The sequence below is a fragment of the Oryza glaberrima genome, chromosome 9 (assembly GCF_000147395.1).
Source record: "Oryza glaberrima chromosome 9, OglaRS2, whole genome shotgun sequence".
NCBI classification, from domain to species: domain Eukaryota; kingdom Viridiplantae; phylum Streptophyta; class Magnoliopsida; order Poales; family Poaceae; genus Oryza; species Oryza glaberrima.
This window is the reverse complement of record NC_068334.1, coordinates 2698801-2722498: the sequence shown is the minus strand read 5'-3', so window position 1 is coordinate 2722498 and position 23698 is coordinate 2698801. Positions and strand designations below refer to the sequence as shown.

The 23698-nt window shown below is 44.1% G+C and overlaps 1 protein-coding gene across 1 annotated transcript; it reads right to left on the bottom strand.

Annotated features, from left to right (window-relative positions):
- Window positions 1–6061: 6061 nt before the first annotated feature.
- LOC127785232 (E3 ubiquitin-protein ligase RDUF2-like) lies at window positions 6062–6797 on the bottom strand. Its single transcript, XM_052312663.1, has one exon. The coding sequence runs from the start codon at window positions 6698–6700 to the stop codon at window positions 6233–6235; it is 468 nt and encodes a 155-aa protein (XP_052168623.1). The 5' UTR covers window positions 6701–6797; the 3' UTR covers window positions 6062–6232.
- Between the last annotated feature and the right edge of the window lie 16901 nt (window positions 6798–23698).

Below are 23698 nucleotides of genomic sequence, written 5' to 3'. Positions count from 1 at the left end.
GAGATCTGTACCAGAAATATATCCTGAAGGGGCAGACACCGAACTTCGACACATTCCCAAAGCTAAGGGATCACTGGGACGAGTTCGTTGCATATAAGACAGGTGAACAAGGGCAGGCAATGATGGAAAGAAACAAAGAAAATGCCGCCAAGAAGAAGTACCATCACCACTTGGGGTCAGGCGGCTATAGCGTCGCGATGCCGAAGTGGGAGGAGATGGAGGCTAGCTTGCTTGAGAGGGGTATCGAACCAGCCACCGCTAATTGGCCGGAACGATCGAAGTTCTGGTACTATGCTCGCGGTGGAACGCTCAACCCAGCTGATGGCTCACTAGTCTTCGGCGATCAGATACGAGAGGCTGCGCGTCGACTAACAGACGTAGTGGAAGCCTCTTCTCAGGGCACGTTCCGACCAGACAGAGAGAGGGACGAGCTGTCACTCGCCTTGCAGACTCCAAAGCATCCAGGATGAACACGAGGGAAAGGGGTGATTCCTTGGAAGATTGGGTTCAAGGAGGACATCCACACGTACAGGAGTTGGATGAGGAGCAAGAGAGATACCGAGGCGAAGATTGCAGATCTAGAGTTCAGGGTATCGACCTACGAGCGCAGCATGTAAGAGGAGGTGGCAAGGAAGGTTGATGAACGCATGGCCGCACATCGGTCCCATGATCCCCAGTCGACCATTCCTCCTGCAATGGTGAGCCCGTCAGGAAACCATAGCAGCTACGCCTCAACAGGGCAGGTAGGATCACAGAGCATGGACGCCATGCAAACCCAGGACGAATCCACCTGCCCCGTTGATGACATCACTCAGCGGACACCATGTGAGCTGCATATTCCTTTCAAGAACTTCTCAATAAAGGTAAGCTCGTAGTTTATGTATTTTAGATTTGGCCATTCCGCTAGTTGCTGCTTATATATGTTGATTACTAATAAATAACCTCTCACCACATGAAGGTGGCGTCGGGCATGGCCATCCCAACGGACCCTTCAGGTACCTACCACTACAGGCCGATTCCAGCAGGATACTCCAAGGTTGAAGTTGAGTTGGTCGAAGGCGCGTACGAGGACCTCGAGCTGGATTACCCTGGAGGAGACGGTGAGACGCATCTACGAGACACAAGCCATGCCATTATTCTATGGCGCAGGCGGTACATCATCCTCCCTGGGCGACAAGCGGCGTCTCGTGCACCATCTCCTCCGGCTCCACCATCACCTCCTCAGGATCCTGCACCGTCTCCTCCTCATGCTCCTGCACCGACTCCTCCTCAGGCTCCTGCACCGACTCCTCCGCAAGCTCCTCTTCCGGCACCTTCAAAGTCAAGTGCCCCCCAAGCTCCACCGCCTGCCCACACAAGGGCAACGAAGAAGGCGAAAGTTGACGCCGCCAAGAACAAGGACCTGGGGTACGATTGCACGCAAGAGGAGCTTGACGCTTATGCGGCATCAGAAGTCAAGAGACAATTCAAGCCTCGAAATCCAAAAAAGAAGATTCCTATAGACCCGAGTGTCAAGAACTTCTTCAAGGGTATGTCTGCACCTGCCAAGGAGGGCATTAAGCTATCGGACTATGAGCGAACGCTGAAGAAAGCATCTTCTGGAAAGTCCAAACCAGTCCCTCAGCTTGGAGAGCAACCAAACTAGGAGATCGAGCCGTTGGTGACCGGTGAAGAAATGACGATAGAAGAATTTATTACTGACACCGGTCTAACTACGGATCAATTGCTAGGAGTCGCACCAATCGAAAAGGCGGAAGTGAAATACATGTACGAACTCGGTAAACCGCTTGTCAAGCCTGAGCTGGTGCAGTCCCTACCCACACAAATGTACAAGTTCCATCAACTGTACATGGAGATGAGCGCCACCGGTAGAGAGATGATCGGAGCGAGGATCAGGGACACGGACTTCTTGCAAGGAGATGACATTCTCTGAATCAATTTCAAGGGAATCTACGAACTATACCAGCTAGACGCCCTCGACGTCTCTATTATGAGTTGCTGGATTTTGTAAGTATATCGTTAAGTCAGATTTCTTACTACGTCTCCTTTAATTAATTAGGTCCTTGTATATAAGTAGACTATAGAAAATAATATACTCCCTTTTATCGTTGTAGAATGGAGATTCAAAGGGCCCGACGGAGGGGGGTTTTCGATACTGGATTCATCGACCCTCGGAAAGTAAACGTCGCAATGCTCGACCAATATCCGCAAGTCACAGAGGACAATCTCGTCCATCTCCTGAAGGTGCAGCATTACAAGACGTTCATACTGTTGCCGTACAACACAGTGTCCTCTCGTCCATCTCCTGAAGGCGCAGCATTACAAGACGTTCATACTGTTGCCATACAACACAGAGTTAGTTTAATTTTACTGTCTTCCTATACCAAATTTCATTCCAGTACGAACTTGCTAAGTGTTTCATATGTAATGCATCCCACGCACATTGCAGATTCCACTGGGTGCTTTTACTCTTCGACCTGTCGGCCTGCAGTGTCAACGTATATGACTCAATGGATAAAAAAGAGTCTACGTTTGACAAGGTTTTCGTACTTATAGACAGGTACTGTCATAAGTTCCTCTATTAATTAAGAAAATCTTGTTATGTTAATTGCTACTACGAATCATAGCTTTAAACTCCATGTAGGGGTTGGTATCGGTTCCGTCATTTGGTCCGCGGCAACTGGAGAGCTTGGTATCGATTCCGTCATTTGGTCCGCGGCAACTGGAGAGAAAGACTTAGGCGGAAGTTCAAATTTCCTGTGAGTACACATGCTCTACATTTATATTTCTCCGATTCAAATACATACAAGTGTATATTAATTAGATCTCTCGTCGTTTGTCATTTATTTGTAGTGCGCAAAGCAAAAGCAGGGAACTAACTTGTGCAGCTACTACGTGTGCGAGTATTGCCACTGCCTTGCAGACCAAATCATCACCACAAGAGAGCTCGATGTACGTACAAATAAATTCAAAATTTCATTACGTATCGATTTCTTGTTTAATTACTAATCAATTTCATATATATATATATATATACATATATATATATATAGACATACATATGCATTTGCATAACATATATATGTATAAATACATATATATTATGCATGTACATATGTATTGAAACATATATATGCATGGTTTATATATATATATATATATATATATATATATACAGGGCCATGCAAAAAAAAAGGTCAGCTCGATCTTAGCCGGCCACGTGGCTGAGCCATCTTTAGTCCCGGTTATTTCACCCGGGACTAAAGGGGGTTACAAACCGGGACTACAAAGGGTTTCTCCACCAGTGCCTACCCAGCTTGCATAATAGGATTTGTTATGATTTGTGCCAAAGATCTCGATTAAATCTTTTCTCCAAAGGTTGTCCTCCGTTTGACATCCTTCCGTGTCCTCTCTCCTCTCTGTCTGATTTGTTAAGAGCTTCGGTGCTAAACTAACCAAAGACCCGAAGCTCTCTCCTTCTATCGCAATGTTATCTCTCTCTTTCTCAAACTCGGAATCTTACGGTTAATTTAGCACTGCTCTATCGATTCCAATTCAATAATTCCGTCGAAAAATCTAGAATGGTTTGATGTATTTATTTATCGTACGTTGATTCGAATATCTCCGATTTTATCCCAACCATGAAACCGTACCACGTCAATTGGATTTGTATGCCATGCGTTGTCCCTAAAAACCCCTCTTTGATATCTTGATTCATTCGTTGGACATATTTGATATTGTCGAGCTATCGCAAAAGAAATTCTAAATCCAATCCTCGAGCCACCAAATTAGTCGATCAAACCTCCTACTACATTCCAATTACAAGACTCTAGTTCAAATTCAAATATCTCATTTTAGCGGTCCAATTGTACTTCCCATTTAAAACAGTCCATGTGCATGTTTGAATTCAAGTGCCAATTCCAATTTCCAAATTCCAAACTTCCTTGTAAATTTTCAAAATCCCTTGAGGTGATACAAACAAGTCCAGCAGCACTAGTTCAAAAAAATCAATGTCCAATTATACAACACATTGTACAGTCCAAATTATAAATATGCAGTCCATTACACAGTCCAATTATATAGAGCAAAATTAAATGACCAAATCATACAGTCCGTTACAATCTCTGCTCAAGTACAACTTCCAAATCTTTACAAAATACAAAAGTTCCTATTACAATCGGGCCATCTCTTTTCCCTTGCAGCCTAATAATATTTCCCTCTCTCCCACTCATCCCCTGCCCAGCCGTCTATTCCCCCTCTCTCCCCTCGGCCACCATGCACAGAAGTGTTCGATGGAAATGGAATGCCTGCATGCCGCACCAGCAGACCGAGCTGCGATCCCCACCCTCCTCCACACTGCCCGCCCGAGGTTCACCGTTCACGCGCAAGGTGGCAGCGGCCATCAAATCGTTGGGTCCCGCTGCAACAACCTCACCTACACCAAAGTCCCCCGTCTAGACGTCTACCAAAGCCCTCCCCCAAAATATCGGCTACCAGTGAGAGATGAGTCCACACCGAAAGAGCAAACAGAGTGCACAAAGCTATACTCCCTCCGTCCCATAATATAAGGATTTTGAGTTTTTCTTACAAGAAAAAACAAATCCCTTATATTATGAGACGAAAGGAGTACATACGTTGTGCTACCTCCCTGCCTCAGTCACCAGAACGATGTCGACACCCGACCTCCACCGACGCCATACCGTCCCCTTCTCCGTGCCAACCTCCTCGTTGCTCCCTGTCCAGTGTACCATTGTACCTCGCCGAGGAACCTAAAAGGCAGTAGTCCACACCGAAAGAAAAGCGAGAATACTTGTAATCGACCGTTCAACCAAGACAGAAAAACCGGACACTGATATGACAATTTTTTTCAAGTGCTTATACCTGCAATCAACTCACTAACTGCTAACTCAATTGTCTTAGCTCTTCACTCCAACCATACATATACATGTGTTAATCTTTAAAATATTTTTTCACCTAAACTACTTATCCAAGCTAAAATCCGATTACTCCGTTATATTCATTAGAATTAAATCTTTTTAACAAGATATTACATGATTATATTCCGATTAAAAATACATATGTTTTAACTTTTAAACCATTAATACTTCACGTTTGACACGTTATAGCGACGTGTTTCAGCATCTGTTTTTACTGTGTATCACAAAATTCATGAAAAATACTCGCCACTACCCTCCCATCTCTCTCTACTCCATCAACGCTTGCATGCATGCATTTTAGCGATCTTTAAAATGATTTTTCTTCTAAACTACTTATCCATCTATGATTTGATTACACCGTTATATTCATTATAATTAAATCTTTACACCAAGATATCACACGATTATATTTTGATGAAATAAAAACATATGTTTCAATCCGTTAACTCTCGTTGTTACATAAATGATAGTGACATATTTCAATGTGTATCTTCACAATGTTTCATAAAATCTTTAAATGTTTCGGTTGCTGATTTTTTTGTTTCATCATACATAAGTTAATGTTTCACATGTTGGTCAACTGTAACATTTGACTGCCCGATTTTTTTAGAAATCGGACCTTCGATGGATAGTTTTCTCCGCATTAGTATTCTTGTTGTTGGAGGAGTTTTCCATAGTATGCTTCTCAAATTTCTTAATACGTTTTGTGTAAAAAATTTATATAATTTTTTTTAAAAAAACAATGAACCTACCTTTTTCAAGTATTTAGTAATTAATATTATAATCAGCCAAACATCACGTCCGACAACAGCGCATTGCTACTGGCTGTTGTGAACCTGTGATTAGTTATGTGGATGGTAAGGCCGTAAGGGCATACCGCTCGTGCGCATAATACGACAACGCCGATGACTTATCCGGCAATATGATGAAAGAAAAGAACGTTTGCTAACAACAGCGGCAGCCGGCAGGTTATAGATAGCCGCCCACAGAAGCCATATTGTACAATAGTTTAAGCATACATCTGAGAACAGGATAAGCATACAGAAATTACCACTTACCAGATCGAATACCACAGCTGGGAGAGTGGGAACTAAGAGCAAGTTAATCACCAAGCAAATAGCAGATTAATTAAAAATGTTATCTTTCATAGATCGTTCCGTTCTATCCAGCGGGCTCTGGGTTTACGTGAGTTTGCCTCTGTACAATTTTCACTTCACCTTCGTTGTATATACATGCCGATTAATTTACACATGTACATAGTATAATAAATTAATCTATTGATCGATGATGATTGATTAGCTGGGCAACGTGCCTGCGAGCATCGTATACGACGCCTCCCGCCGCAGGCGGCTGCCGGCTGTCTCCGCCACCGCCGGGCGCCGCGGGACACGCCAGTCGGCGGCGGCGGGCTCCCGCGGCAGCTCGGCGCGGCAGGTCGGGCAGTTGGTCCTGATCCGCAGCCACGGCCCGATGCAACCGGCGTGGTACCAGTGCGCGCAGGGCAGCCGCACCACGGCCTGCCGCGCCGCAACCTCCTCCGTGCACACCGCGCACACCACCGCGCCGGCCACCTCCTCCGGCGCCAGCACCGCCGCCGGCAGCGCGACAGGAGGCGGCGACGCGTGGCCGTGGACGGCTGCGGCGTCGTCCACCGGGAAGTGCTCGTCATCGGCCCCGGCGTCGTCGACGGCCACCAGCGGGTGCACCCCCATTATCGCCGACAGGACGAAGCGCGCCGCGATCCAATCCATCTCGCCGTCCATTGCTGATCACAAGCTAGCTTGATGCGAAATTAATGAGAAATCAGAAAGAAAGATAGAGAGGGAAGAAGAGGAGATGAGGCAATTATATATAGGTGGGGTTGGGTGGATGAGCACGGACGGAATATATCTATCTGATGATGACGATGATATAGGAGGTGACGGGGACGAGGTGTGGGTTGACGTGAGAAAAGGTGGATATGCAGTGCAGCCGGGCGGGGCGACCGAAGTGGTGCGCGTTTGGACGCGACCGGGTTGCGACGCCACGTGTGTGCCACATTGTCTTTTTTCCTTTTTCTTTTCCTTTCGCTGCTACTGTTGGGCTGGGTGGCTTGGATTCGGCCCGGAATGGGTCATGGCTTGCGTCTTGCGTGGCCTCTGTCTCGGGTCAAAAAGATTCTTTTATATTGCTTAATATTATGTAACACTGGTTTTAATGTTGTCAAGGTTTTATAAATTTCCTTAAAAAATAGGTTTTACAAATTTGTGTTACGGTGCAGTATTTGTTGTTCAAAAATTTCAAATAACTAGTAGTACTCATCGGTTTGAAATATCAGATAACCTATTCTATGCCACTAAGTTTATCCCAGTTCAACAATTTACCATTAACATTGTCTATTTCTACAATATACCGATGATTTCATCAATTATTCTACAATATGTCATTAGGACGGGTCTCTTTTTTAAAAAAATACCAAAAATACCCTTACAGCCATACATGGTTAACAATTAAATTATCTCAGTAGAAAGTTTAGAAAATATGAAATTTTCTATATGACCTCCTTATACAACAGGAAAGTAAATACATAAGTTTCTTTTTTTTTTGGTATTTTTGTTTTTTAGACAAAAAAAATTTTGAGTGGTATATCATAGAGAAATAGCTAACACAAAAGATAATAGCAAAAAATATATTATGCTGCATATGAAAGATAATTTACATTAAAAACAACAACACACAAAAAATATATAGCATATAACAGTAAGTTATATTTTTAAAAAATAGAAATGAAAGAAAAATTGAAACTTACATACAAACTTTTCTACTGTGTAACCACATGAAAGTTTTCATTTTTTTAAGCTTCTAATTAGATAAATCAACTATTAACCTTATATGTCCGTAATGATATTTTAGGTATCCTTGAAAAATAAGCCCAACCCAATAGCGTATTATATAATAATTGATAAAATCGTCGGTATATTGTAGAAAGAAACAAAGTCAGTGGTAAATTGTTGAACTATGATAAGTTTAGTGGTAGTGGTATAGAATATATTCCCTCTTGAAAGATCTAAGTTTATTGATTAAATATCTATCAAAAATTGGCCGCTCGGATTCTATCCATTGGATTAGTATTGGAGGGTTCACGATAGCTGAATACTAATCCAATGGATAGAATCCGAGCGGCCAATTTTTGAATCATGACATTGCAGATGTAAACTATCATAAATGCATCATAAGATCTACTCATATAAACTAGACAATAAATCATGAACAGATTGAATATATGCAACATGTACCGAGGGTATCGGAAAACTGGTTGCTCAACAGTAAGTACTCACGGTTGTGGGCATTGACGACGGCGCGCAGCACGCGGGCGAAGAGGAAGATGAGCCATTGTAGTCGAACAGGGAGCAGTCGCACAAAGCGCTTCCCAAAATCCTTATTGTCGCCTTGCGTGGAGGCGGCGGCTCAACTTATACATATGGACACTTGATCAAGACGCCTGCACGATCTCCACTGCGCATAATCGAAGGCCTGACGAGGCGAGCGAACGTGCCTCAAGTGGCTTCAGCATCCTCCCTTATAAGGAGATCTCTCTCCTAGAATAGACAAGGTGGTACTAAACTCCCCATGCATTCCATCCCATAAGGTGGGCTTTTGTGATCTTTCAAGAGAGAACCCCTTATATGCCACTGAAAATTGGTTTTATCCCTTATATGCCCCTAAAAATTGGCTCTTCCCTTATATGCCATTGGTCTAATTTGCACACCCTCTCATGCCACTCCCGTCTATTTACGGTGGGTTGACCGTTAACTCTCAAGTAAAAAAGACATATTTAAACTCAGAAGAGCAAATACGTCTTTTTTACTTGAGAATTAATGGTCAACACACAGTCAACGGATAGGAGTGGCATGAGAGAGTGCGTAAATTTGGACCAATAGCATATAGGGGGAGAGCCAATTTTTAGTGGCACAGATGATAGCTGAATATATGAGTGCATTATAGTAGGTGTGAATATAAAATACGTTACCGTAGTGACATATATACTTTTTACTTTGATTTGCAAGTGTATTAAATGTAAGCTTATGTAATCTAGTTTCACGATGGATATACTAATTAAACATCCAAAATAACCCATGGTAACATAACTAGTTTCGACCGAAGTCTCTTGTTTCTGAAAATTTGTACTAGCGTCAGCCAAGTGGACCCTTGTATTTATTTTCAACTCTCCGACGTACTAATATACGTACCCAAACCAGTTTGGGACCCCCGAATCGCGTCATCCGCGCGCTGTCCGCTTTCCGCTGGCGCACGTCTCTTTGTTGACGTACGGCCACGGGAACAGAAGTGCCCAAGTATATCTACACTAAAGTGACCGTTGTACTGGCTTGTACTCCCTCCGTTTAGTTTTATTTAACACCGTGACTTTTTAGCATATGTTTGACTGCTCGTCTTATTTAACACCGTTTCACCGGCGCCGTCATCATCGCCTCTATTCTGTTCCTAGCCGCGCGCGCTATAAAGCCCCCAACCCTCTTCGTCTTCTCCCAGAAGCCCCGTTGCTCTCGTCAAACTTGCCCCCCGCGGCATCGTGCTCCAAATCGAGCTCAAGATCGCCGCCGGCATCGATCCCCTCCCACCGGTGAGCCTCGCCACTCAACTGCGCCACCAAGTCGCTAGCCTCCACCTTCCCCTAGCCACTCCCATCGCCGAATTCGCCTCGCCGTCGTCGGTGGTTAGGAGAGCTAACAAGTGGGCCAAAGGGCATTTTTGACATTTCACACGATTTCTCTCTTCTCTTCAACTGAAAATTATTATTCTAATCAGTATGGTGTTTATTGACAAATTACCACGTTTATAGAGTGCATTCCCCTAAAAGTGAGTTCGGACAGTGTCGTACGGCTAAAACTACGAAATCACGGTGTCCTGTAGCAAAATTTACCTTTCAACTAAGTTACTGCATAGCTATGCGCTTTTTCCCTCTAGTTTCAATCTACGGTGTTGTTGCCTTCATTTGTTTTCTTTAGATTTTTTAATGATAAAAAAATCATATAAAATAAATAATAATTACGTAATATTTTAATAAAATGAATAGTCAAATATATGTTAAAAATGACATCATACATTAAAAACAATGGAGTATATATAAAACAAAAGAGAGAGCATCCAAATTATTTTCTTAGCTTATCTTGTTCGTAATCCATCCCTTGAGTTATTTGGTAGCCAGTTGGAAGTACCAAAACGAAGGGACGAACTATTGTCTGCAACGGAGCATGAGCATCTTTCTTAGCTGCCTAGCAGAAATAATGCGTGCAACTTTCTAAAGAAAAGAAGCAAGCAAGAAAGAAAGAGTGCATGAAACGATAGAAAGTGAGATTCGCTAGCAATTTTGCCCATCTATTTATATGCTATCCAATTATTGTCACAGTATCGATCAGGCCAGGCAGTCACTAGAAATTCAGAATATATGTTTTTCTCATGCATTCTGGTCAGTTCAGTGATATCATTAGACAGAGTCCTAGCCTATCAAATCAAACGAACACACGAGCGCCCACCGTAGTGAACTCGTGGTTTGAGTGCTAAGTGTGAGCACTTACCTGACTAAAACTAGTCACTCTTGTCTCAGTGATGACATATGCGCATGCACACATCTATATATATGTACATTATGCGACTCTCGATCGCAAAGTTTCTAACTGACAAACAAAATTCTGTCACCATCACTGGCAACCGTTTGTTTGACGAAATACCGCTGGTTAGAGTACTGTCTCCATTGCTATTTTAGCAGACTAATCTGATTTATCTCTGATTCCTAGCTTAGAACTGATGTTCTGTCTGTATTCAACGCAAGATATGTTAGCTTATCTTTTAGCAACTATCTCCATTCAACAAATCTGTATCATGCTTTGGCAGATTTGAAAAGAAATAATCATAACTTAAAAAAACAAAAAACAAAATGGGAATCCTTTCAGGCCTGTGTAATGCGGCAGATTCAATGGGCAACACTTATGACCAACTTCCAGGTACAAGAGATTGAATACAAGAGATATGTTGGATAGAAGACACTGTACCAAACAAAATGATGATCTATCATGTGTACTGTGCAGCAGCAACCAAAGGGAAACCAGGGATCATCTCTTCTTTAATTGTCCATTTAGCAAAGCTTGTTGGCAGTTTTTGGGAATTTCATGGAATGGTAATCTAGAATTTTACCAAAGAATAGCTTTTGCAAGATGGCAGTCCAACCAGCCTGGTTTTCTGGAAATTTTCTTCGTGGCTGCATGGCATATCTGGAAACAGCGTAATGGACTCATCTTCAGAAATTTTCAGCCTTCCTTCCATTCTTGGAAATCTCTCTTCACAAATGAGATTCTTCTGCATCTTTGCAGAATGAAAGATCCACTGAAGCAATTTGTTTCTAATTGGTTACAAACTTTATAGGATCTTTTTCATTTTCTTTTGTTTCTTCATGTAAATTTTACTGTAATTATTCTTTTAATAAATGAAAATCACACTGCTGGGCAAAGACCTGGCAGTATTTTCAGTCAAAAAAACACTTCACAGGTAGAGCAAACTGAGGTAACACATGATAATCGTGATTCTATTCAATTAATTATGCTTGCCTATACGGCTATACCTGCAGGTGTTAGATGCTATGTGGATGCATCCTGGGAGGACACTATAACAGGATTTGGAATATTCATTCATCCATGATCTTGAAACTCATGCTGCTATTTTGATAAAAGCTTAATCTACAAATTATCTTTCCTCTTTGTTTGCTGAACTTGTAGGAATCAATTTGACTTACAAAGGTTTGCTCCATACTTCAAATACAGGAACCGATTATTCTTTCAGATAATAAGATTATAGTTTCCACTTTGCAGCAAGAAATTATATCCAAAACCCATGTTACTGGATTCTTCGGCCACTACGTTTTAAATTGCGATAACTAATTAAAAGGTGCTTACTTTTTTTTGACACGCAATAGGATTGCATGTCATTCCCTTAAGACAAAAGCAAGGGTTTGCATAACGCAGAAACACCGAGCACCTGCCAGGGATTGGGGGGATTGAAGGATTAACACCAAAAGGTCTATTACAAGAATGATCCCCAAAGGAAAAGGAAGGAAGGAAGAAAAAAAGTTACAGAAGTCCTATCCTCCCAGGAAGCCTCCGGACTTGGAAACGCCAGCCACCGTCCATTGCCTACCCTCTTGGATGATTCTCACTACAACAAGCGAAATAGATGGATAGGGTACCATCGAAGACGCGGGTGTTGCGCTCTTTCCAAAACTACCAGGAGACTAACAACATCAGCGAACTGAAAGGGCGAGAAGCCACCAATCCTGGAGCAGGCTGTGGCGGCTAGGGGCAACAGCTGCCCACCCCACGCTGAAGAGAACTTGAAGCCAGGCCTGGCAAGCGAAGACGCACTCGAGGATGATGTGGTTCGTCATCTCTTGTTCTTGTGCGCAAAAGGGACAAAAGGAATGGCTATCCATGCCTCGATGCAGCATTACATCTGTAGTCCAACAACACTTTTGAAGCACCAACCAAAGGAAAAACCGATACTTTGGTGGCGCTTGTGCAGGCCAGAGAAGGTTGGCATAGGAGAAGAAGTGCTGGCTCACGAAGAAGGAGTGATAAGCTGACGAGGTTGAGAAGGCGGCGTTGCTAGACCACCGCCAAAGGAGCATGAACTCCGTTCCCGATTGTAGTTGGATAGGCTGAACCTTGTCCCAAAAAAAGAGAAACTGGCTAAAGGACTAGAACTATCAACACCCTCTTGAATGTTGAGCAACCAGGCGTTGTTTGGGAGCCCTTGCCCCATGGTGTGCAACTTGTGATGTGAGCTGGTATAGCTTTCATGAGATCAGGAGCGAAGGACGCGACGAGCCTCCTGTAAAGCCACGGATCCGTTCAGAAAATGGTCTTGGCCCCATCATCTAGAAAAACCAAGGTGGAAGCATAGAATATGTCCGACATGCTTTGGGTGTGTTCCACCATAAACCCACCTAGGTAGGGTGGCCTGTGCGCTGTTGCCAAAGCCACTTCACTTGGAAAGTGAGGCCCGTTGTTTAAGATCCGTGATCCAAAAACCACTGTACTCTGGTCGGCAAACCTTTCGCCAAGAAACCCGGCATTGACCACCATGGGCTGAACCCGATCCCAGTGGCGGAGCTAGACAGAAAATCAAAGGGGGGGGGCAAGCCGGCTTTTGACAGTTCAAAAAATTAGCAATTTCTCTTTTTTTTTCATGCATTGGCAATACATAAAAGCGAATAGTTTGCAAAAGTCAACAACAAAGATCAGCTACAGATGTCAGATTTTGAAATTTAGGATTGGTGGGTACATCAAGTTCATAGTGACGTAATTGACATCTCAAATTGGCTCTCTTGTTCTAAAAAATCAGCAGGATAGAACTTTGAAGCTAGAGAGCACACTTTATCAATGTTGAATGAACTGAATCAATCACTTGGATTCAAAGATATACACAAAGTGAGAAGCTCTGTTGCTTGTTCACTGAATCTGCTATGATATATGGGGGTAATAAAAAATTTGGTTTTATTGGGAGGGGCCATGGCCCCTGCCAGCCCCCCCTCAGTTCCGCCACTGCCCGATCTGGTCCAAAGGAAGGCCCATCGCTTTCTGTCAATGGCCTTGATCACCTAGCCTCGCAGCCCGATCACCAGCAGCACATACATCGGGATAGAGGATAGCACTTATTGCACTAGCACCTGGCAGCCAGCCATAGGAAGAAGCTTACCCTTCCAAGAGGGGAGCTGGTTGCCAACGTTTTCAACGAGAGTCTGTAGGTGCACTTATGGGATCTTTTTCACTGAGTATGGGTGCCAAGATACTTGCAGGGGAAGTTGGCAACGGTGAACGATAGAGAGATTGTCCTCAGAGCAATGAATTAGGGTGATGGAACACTTTGCGAAGTTGGTGTGGAGACTCAAAGCAGCTCCAAACAACGACAGAATCCCCTTGACAAGCTCTAGGTCCCGCACTAAGGGGGAGAGGAATAGAACCAAGTCATCGGCGTAGAGAGAAGCACGATCATTAAGCAAATTCCCTAGCAGCGGGAACAGCTTGAGGTCCGAGGCTTACGATAGGTAAACATCAAATGGTTACCAAGACAAGTATACAAGCATCCTGATAGGCTCGCTAATAGAGCTAGAACTTCTTCTCAAAGTAGTACTTCCTCCATCCATGTTTGATCATTACCTAAGATTTTCTTTAGGTCTTTCTAAAATGATCGTCATCTAACAAGTGTCTCTTCATTTATATGTGCAAAGAGTAAATGGGCATCGTTGAATACGCTGCATATAACTAAGAAATATTAATTTTTATTGGTGCAACACCATGCAATATTTAAAACGTGATGCAATACATGGGACACGAAGCTACTGAGCACCTTTGACCAATGAGGATTAATTTTAGATTGATGAATATATTGTTGTCCTTGATTTCTGCGCTATTTGCATATGTGATGATTAAATTGACATGAAGGGAGTAATATGGTAGATTTCTTCTGCCATATAGTAGGCATGCATGCTTGTTACTCACTACTGGAGAAACCATCTTTCGTCGGTCGTCCAAAAACCACAATAGTCCAAGTTCGGTTCGAATAGGAACCGGGACTAAAGATCGGTTAAAAATTTTTTTATCTTTACCAACCGGGACTAAAGATCATTTTCAGTCCCGGTTCAAAGAAGGTACCATGTTGAGTCAGGCCCCAATTAACTTTAGTCCCGGTTAGTATAAACAACGGGGACTAAAAATATATCTTTAGTCCGGTTGTTTATCCCAACCGGGACCAAAAATCCACCCGAGTCCTGCGCGCACTAAGTCCTCTCTCTCACGGGCCTTCCTCCGTCTTTAATTAGTACCGGCACCCTTATCCCTTCCTCTCTCTCGTATCGATCCAATCGATCGGCATCCCTTATCCCTTTCTCCGATCCCGATCTCCTCTTCCCTTCCTCCCCCTTCCCGTTTCCTCCCCCTCCCCGCCAAGTCCTCTCCTCTGAGTCTCTCTGGGTCGGTGGTGGCGGCGGCCGGTCGGGGACGATGGCACTCGGGAGGGCGCGGCGGTGGTTGGGCAGGAGCGGCGACCGCCAAGCTGGGGTGGTGCGCGCGGCGGCCTCACGCTCCCCTCCGCCAGATCCGGCAGTGGCGGTGGAGCGGAGGGGATGGTAGTGGCCAGTGGATGGGAGGGCGGCGGCCGGCGGATGGGAGGGCGGCGGTCGGGGTCGGAGGGGTTGGCAACTGTAGGTGGATGGGAGGGCGGCTATAACGCCCCGATTTTCGTTCGGGATTAAAAATCATTTAATAATGCATTTTCTAGAAATTAAATAAAATTTAAAGCAATTTAATCAAGTGAAATAATGGGAGAATTTGAAATTTTCCTTTAAAAATCATTGGCCGGGAATATTTTTTAATATTCTTTGTGCCCTAATATACTCTCCGGAATTTTCCGTGAATTTTCGGAGCTCAAGAAATAATTTTAATAGCACAAAGATCATTTAATCAATTAATTATAAAGAAAACCAAATAAATCTCCCCTTCCCCCCTTTCAGGCTCGGCCCAGTTCCCCCCCCCCCCCCCCCCTCCCAAGGCCGGCCTCCCCTCCCTTGGCCCGCTCGGTTCTCCCTCTCCCTCAAGTCTGCTTTACCTCCCTCGCCCGTTTTCCCCTCCCTCTCTCCCCGACAGGTGGGACCCGAGGCCCCACCTGTCATCTTCTTCCCCAACCTCCCGTCGCCCCAACCGCCGCCATGGCCGCCAGTTTCGCCCCACGACGCCGCGCCTCCCGCGCTCCACCTCGCCCCACAAGCGCGTGATATCGGTTCCCCACCTCGTCCTCCCCCACTTCCCCCGCTTTCCCCGCAAGAACCGGCGCCAGATCGACCGCCTTTTCCCCACGTCGCCACCCCATCCCGCCGGCCGTTGCCGCCCAAATCCGCCTCGTCCCGGCTCCCTTTCGCCCTCCCGAGCCTATATAAACGACCCCCGTGCTCCCCTCGTCCATTTCCCCATGTTTCCCGAGCCCGGCACTCTCTCCCTCGCTCTCCCCACGCCGCTCCGCGCGACGCCGCCCGCCGGCGAACTCCGGCTGCACGCCGCCGTCGCCGTAGCCACCGCCGCGCCACGCCGTTGGTTCCTTCGGCTTCGCCTCGCCGTGCTGCAGTCCGGCCCCTACTCCTTTTCCCCTCCCCGCCTCCGAAACACCGCCGCCACGCGCACCACCTCTCTCCACCGCCTTTGCCGACTGCGGCAGCGCGCCACCACCGCCATAGCAACCGCCAAGCCGCGCCACCACCACCGTTGGCTTCGCCGCATCGCGTAGCACCCGGCAGCCGCTCCTCTCCCTCAAACCGCCGCTGGAACCACCATCCCACCGCGAATCCGAGCTGCCACCACCTTAAACCGCCTGCAGCCGCACGCCGCCGTCGCCGCAGACGTCACTGCACGCGCCACCTCCGCCACTCGCTGCGCAGCGCCGAGGAGCACCTCGGTCGCCGCTTCCCATCGCCGGAAACTCACTGGACGTCTAATTTCCCGTGCGCCGGTGAGCCCTTCCTCCCTCATTTTCCTCTCCGGCCGGCCATGTCGCTGCCCCGTCCTCCCTAACACCTCTACTTCCATCCCATGGTGCAGCCGCCGCCCGTCTGCCTCTTCCCGAGCGCCGCTCGCCATCGAAGACGCTGTTCCGTCGCCTCCCGTGCCGCCGCCGGCTGCCTCCCCATGGTCATCTCGTCGTCGCCGCCCTCGGTGAGCACTCCTCTCCCCTTCTCTCTTTCTCCCCTTGGCCAGCCGCCTCCCGTGCTTGCGCGCGCCGTGCCGCCGCCGCCAGTGGCCGCCCGGCCCGTGTGCCGCCGTTGCTTTGGTCCCGGCCGCCGCCGCCGCCAGCCTTGTGTGCGCGCTGGCCAGGCCGCGCCGCCCGGCCGACCCCCAGCCGTCCGATCGGCCTTGGCCGATCTGGACCGTTGGGTGCGCGCCCGCGTGGCCGATCGCCGTCGTGGACTCGGTCCACGGTGGGCCGTGCCGCTGACGTGTGGGGCCCGCTCCCTTTGTGGACGCGGTCCGCACCTCACCCCTTGCTGACGTCAGCGTGTCCCTTTTTCCTTTGAAAATAAATAATAATTGCGCCATAAATCAATAATAATTCCAGAAATCCATTAAAATGGCTCAAAACTTCTAAAATTCATATCTAATTCATACGAACTCCAAATTGGGCCATTCAACTTGCAAAATTCATCTAAAACTGAGCTCTACATGTTTGTTTACTTTTTATGTACTGTTTCCTTGGTTTTTATTAGGGTTTTCCTCGTTTTGCGTGCCAACGTGTAGAATCCGTCGTTTCGGAACTTCGCGGTCGCGAGGAAAAGAGTTCGGAAGATTGTTTTGAAGAAGCAAGGCAAGTCACACATTCCCCTTGAGCATGTTAATCCCAATTTACAAATGTTTTACTGTTTGCAAATAAATATGTATGTTTTGCTAATTACATGGGGTCAGGGTTTTACCTATCTGCTCGCTTGTGCCATGTTTACTTGATATCTGTCCTTTGTCAAGCTTGGGTAATAAATCGACTAGCTCATGTTACTTATGTGACCTAGCTAGAACTATATGCTTAGCCATGCTTAATTACCACTAGCTCAGTTGATGGGATAATTACAGTATTAGACCTTTTTAGTATTAGAATGAGTTGCGTGCTCGAGACATCTGGCCATGCTTCATGGTCGTAATTATCCAACTAAAATGCGACTGAATGGTGGGCTGTGGGTGCATGGTTTTGCTAGTCGCACCCATGGCAATTAAGGACTGGTTCACGGGATGCCCTGGAAGAACTTATCGTACTTACCACAAGCCAGCGTGGGCAATGGCTGGGCTTGTAGTGTAGCTTTCCTCTAGTTGACGCATCCAGGCAAGGGTGGGCTTGATGGAGTTTGGATGGGCCCTGCGACGGCCTATGCGGCTTCCAGATTCAACTAGGCACGAGAGGGGACTGCCCGCTGCTTTGCGAAGAGTGGGGGTGAAACCTGACGTGTGGTGTGCTTGGTTAGAGGGGGTTATGCGAAGGGTCCTGTCACGGCCTCTTTTCGGTATGTCGTGGTGGCATGTCAGCGCACGGAAACGTGTCGTGAGGCTGTGTCTTGTGGGTACAGTTGTACACCTCTAATCAGAGTAAAACTATTCGAATAGCCGTGCCCGCGGTTATGGGCGGTCGACCAGATTCACCGTGATTAGTCCCACCTTAATAAATCGACTCAATGCACTGTAGTTCAGGTGGGTTGGTTGGGCCTGTTCAACGTGGTGTAGCGTTGATCAGTGGAGATTTAATGTTACTTTAATTACTCCACAATTTTACTGTTTTGCTCAATAAAATGTTTTACAACCGCCTTTATGCAAATAGCCACAAACCGTCCTTGTTTCTCCTTGCACGTCTGCATCATTGGTGTGGCTTGCTAAGTACGATGGTTGTACTCAGCCTTACTATTATTCCCCCTTTTCAGAAGTGTAATGCTTCTGAGCTGAAGACGGAGTTAGAGGACCAAGGCTCAGACTCCAGTTGAGTTTTGCCTGTGGAGTGGAGCTGAAGCCCCGCTAGGATCGCCTTTTCCGCTGCTGCTGCTTTTGTTTCGGTGTGAGGACTAAGTGCCTCTTCTATATGTAATTTACGCTTTATTTACGTTTAGAACTGTTTATTACTTGTCGTTTTGTGTACCCTGGCTGGTCCTGGACAGGGATTTAATACACAAAATAGTCTGAAAATTTAGGCTAAATTTCTGGGCGTGACAGCGGCGGCGGCAGCGCCCGCGCCCTCTCTTGCGGGGGTTTTGTCCTTTCCCTTGTTTTTTGAAGAATTTGTGATTCATGGTATGGATTGAGATGTATAATTTCTTTTTTGAGAATCCGTGATTCATTGCATGGATCTGAGATGTATAATATGTGATGTATATGATTTGTGGTATTTGATATGTTATGTTGATTTGTGGTTTGATTTGGGGATATCCATCCACTCGATTTGGGAGAAAATCAGTTAGGGATTAAATTAGTAAATAGCAATAAAAACAATGAAAAAAAAAGGAAACTAACCGGGACAGCCGCCGCCCCTCTTTAGTCCCGGTTGGTGAAAGTGCATCTAGGCACCTAATGATTTTGATGATTGATTACAATGCGATTAGAGAGGACTAACATTTTTATTCAAGCAAATGTGAAGGTTGCTATGTCCTCGACATATTGTAATGTGATGCATACCCCGTGAATTCGCATCACGATGCAATGCGGCAATGATCAAATGGTATATTGTATCTTTTACCTTGCATTGTATCGTAGGAGAGCCGTACTATTAAGGGGGATGATGCATAGACATATAAGGAGTGATGCGTGTAATCTATTTTTCTTGGAAGCATTTCTCTTATTGGTGTGTTTTGTAAATTTTTGGAAGTTCCGAAAATACATAGAACCGTTTCTGAGCGTACTAGAAATTTTCGAAAGTTTCGAAAACAATTTTCGGAAGTTTCGAAAATATCTGCGAGCCAAATATGCTTCTGGAAATTTTTGGAAGTTTCCGAAAATGTTTTTGGAAGTTCCGAAAATTCATAGAAGGTATTTTGGGTTCATAGATATTTTCGAAAATATCTGAAATGAATTTTCGGAAGTTTCGAAAATAGGCGTTGACTTCGATTTTTCTCAGATCTAAAATTTTTGGAAGTTCCAAAAATGATTTTTGGAAGTTCCGAAAATACCTTTTATTGCATTCCAACGGGCAGATTTGTGCGGTGGGTATAAATACCCACCTCTCCTCACTTGTGAGGGCTGCTGGTTCCATTCCAATCTTGTGTGCCTTTGGCTTGCGTCTCTCTCAAAGTCTTTTGAGTCTTACTTTCTCGATTCATCTCTCCACCCGGGTTTGATTCGGATTTGGTGTGTGTGTGAGAGTGTGGATTCGAGTTTGTGTGGGTGCTTCTTGTGGTCTTCGTGAAGATTTGTGAGCACTTGCATCATCTCCGGGAGTTCTTTGCATCATCTTTTACTCTTAGAGGTTGAGGACTCCTAGACGGCTAGGTGTCGCTCCCGAGCCACCGATCTACTAGTGATTGGCCGAGAGAAGTTTGTAAAGGCCGGATCTCGCCTCCACAAGGGAAGAGATACCTCTTAGTGTAAGGAGGAGTGCTTAGTGCAACCACTTGAGGAAATGGTTAGTTAAGACCCGGCTCTTAGTGAGCTCCTTAACGGAGAGTAGAATCCCCTCAAGGATTTGAACTCTGGGAACAACTTTGCGAGCTACATCTTGGTGATATTTCTTCATTCCTCTCCTCTAACTTTGCTTGCTTGTGCCGCTATTGGTCTAGCTACTTGTGCCTTTTTTACCCTGTTATAGACTTCTAGATCTAGAGTTTTCATCTTGTGTTCGCTGCTCTGAGCATTTTCGGAAGTTCCAAAAATCATTTCGGAAGTTCCGAAAATTCTAGCTTAGTTCTGAAAATTCCTGCTTCCGCTTTACTTAAGTTTTTAAATTAGCCTATTCACCCCCCTAGGCCTAATTGACCCTTTCAATAGTGATCTTTAGTCCTGAATTGGTAGTCCAGGGGGTTATAAACCGGGACTAAAGAAGGTTTCTCCAACAGTGACTTCGCTAGTTCCTCTACTGTAGGCAACCTTCTCATCTTCTTGGGACAAGTTATCATTACTCGTAATTGTTAGATTTAATTGAGTAATTGATCCATTTAAATCAATTAAATCAAATAAATTCCAAGGCTTATTATGCTAGGAATTCATGTGTATTCATTCTTTTATGGGATATCAATGGGATGAAGAGTTTTGAGAATTAATCCATTTAATTAGGGAATTGGTAACTTATATCAATTAGTCATAATGGATGGATGGTTGATGGTTGTGTAGTGGAGGATGGTTCATGGCTAGTTGATGACAATTAGTTGCTCTATTCCTCTTCCTATTCCATTGGCAACTTACATCAATTACTCCTAATTGATTGTTGGTTGATGGTTGTGTAGTGGAGGAAGGTTGATGGCTAATTGATCAGAATTAGTTACTCTATTCCTCTTTCTATTCCATGACTCTTACTCTTCATCTTCCATTCCTCTTATAAAATGAGAATGTATTTGATCTCCCGCGGGAGAAGAGAGACACACTTTCATCCATTTCCAGGGCTGTTGCTGCTACAATAATCCCATCCCGACGAGTGTGTGCACACGCGTTGGGAGAGTAGGCCTCCGAAACCACGCACTGTTGCGACGTTTGCACGAACGGGCGGGCGATCAGGTTTTTGGGAGCGCAAGGCGCGACTACTCACTGTTCATCAACGTCTACTTCGTCTTCACCAACATGTCAAACACTGGAGACAACGGCAACACTGGAGACAAGGAGAATGAGGCTTCCGTCAACACCAACGGAGGCAATACTACCTCAAACTCCAGCGGAGGACCATTCTTGGGGTATAACCTTCTTACATTATTTCAATTAGAAGTTTTACTGTTAATGTTCATCGCAATGTCAACATTGCGTTATTATGTGATTGTTGATGCTTATTCTACGTTAAGCATGCTCATGTTGATTACATTCACCACTATCACTAGATCAAATCCCATTGTAAATATCATGTTTATTATCTTGTTATTTTCGATTAAAATACGCCGAATTATGACCAAATTTCCAACAGTAATATAGTATGTTTTTAACCTCTATGTTATGTAAAATTTACGAATTCCAAAAAAGAAGAGTACATTTACAACTCGATGGGTTAAATTAGCTATACATCAGCGATATATATTGAATATAGCTATAAATATGCCAAGGCTAGATTTCAAACTGTTAACCACAATGGCAGCTGGGGAAGGATATCGTGTATGGGCAAGCCAAGTAAATGGTGAATCGAGCAAAATTAGGGATGTATTTGAATATTCGATATATTAGCGAGATGACCTCCCGCACTTTTCTACAGGATATACAAATGAATACTACCTCCATATTTTAATGTATGACACCATTAACTTTTTATCTAACGTTTGACCATTCGTTTTATTCAAAAAATTTATGTAATTATCATTTATTTTAATGTGACTTGATTTATCATCAAATGTTATTTAAGCATGATATAAATATTTTTATATTTGCACAAAAATTTTGAATAAAACGAATGGTCAAATGTTAGTCGAAAAGTCAACGGCATCATACATTAAAATACGGAGGAAGTACCTGTTAAATATTATAAAAAATAGAGATAATTGTTAAATATGTGATCCAAATTTTGAGCCCACAATATATTCGGATTAGTTTCATAGTAGAAGTCCATATCTTTTCCTATTAGGTGTCTCCCTATTATCTCCTATATATACTCTTGTAAGCCATACGGGAAGGGGTGACATTCCCATTGTTATTCCCCTACGTTTGTAATCAACTCCTATATAGTAATCATTGCCGGTCGACGCTCGTGGTTTTTTCCCGCAACGGTTTTCCACGTAAAATTCATGTCTCCGTTGTGCATCTATTTTCATAACAAGTGATATATGATGACAAAGCCAGTTCTTGCTACTAAGTTTGAGATTTGCTCAAGCTTGGTTGGTATTACAGTATAGTCCTAGAGACTATTTGGCGTGCGGTGATTTTACCTATATAAGGTATTTTTTGGTGATTGATGTTTTTATGCTACCAGAGGAAATTCGTCTCAAGGTGGAGATTGTTAAATATGTTATCCGAATTTTAGACCCACAATATATTCGCATTAGTTTCCTAGTAAGAGTTCATATCTTTTCCTATTAGGTGTATCCCTATTATCTCCTATATATACTCTTGTAAGCCGTACGGGAAGGGTGACGTTCCCATTGTTATTCCCCTACGTTTGTAATCAACCCCATTATAGTGATCATTACCGGTCGGCGCCCGTGGTTTTTTCCCACAATATATTTAGCATGTTGCATGTTATAATTTGTACATGGTGTAGTATAGTTGCATTTTTTAGTTTTAATGTGTGCTAATTGTTATCTGTGCTTGCATGTTAAGTTTTTGGTATCCAGTGGATTGATGTGGTATGCTTGTATATTAAACTAGATGATACCACACGTCTTGCTAGGGGAAATGTAAGTTATATACTACAAATTGCTCGGTGAGATGGTTTGCAAGAGTGAATAATGATATAATTGTAACATATCCAATGTGATGAAATTAGGTTAATAAAAGGTTGAACAGTCAAACTTAATATATAATAAACAGATGTCATAGTACAATATAGATAGAAGATCAACTGGCAGTATCTTAGGCAAGACGTACAATATACACGGACAATAGCAACTTAGTAGGGGAAAAATATAGAGGATAAATTGCAGAAGTTGTCATTGGCTTCCTTTTCCATCTCAAGCTACTATTTACTATATTATATGAAAACATCGACCTGTAAAAGTTGCCTCCAATACTATGTTCAACAAATTTGTATTAACTATTATACCAAACTAGGAAGAAAACCCGCGCAGATGCACGGACATCTTGTTTATTGTTTTATGAAATAATGTTAAAAGAAGTCATATATCACCATTTGTACGTTGTGAGGTAGACCGTAGTCTTTAATAAACTTAAGAATGTATGTCAGATTAAGAAAAACATTTTATCTCAGTTACATATAAATTCTTCTATTGTCACACAAACTTATTATCACTATTTTAAAAGTTGAGTATCTATCAATAGATGAAACTGTATATGTCTCACTTATTTCCAAATCCATATATAAATGTTCTAAAAATACCACTACGACCGATTAATAGGATA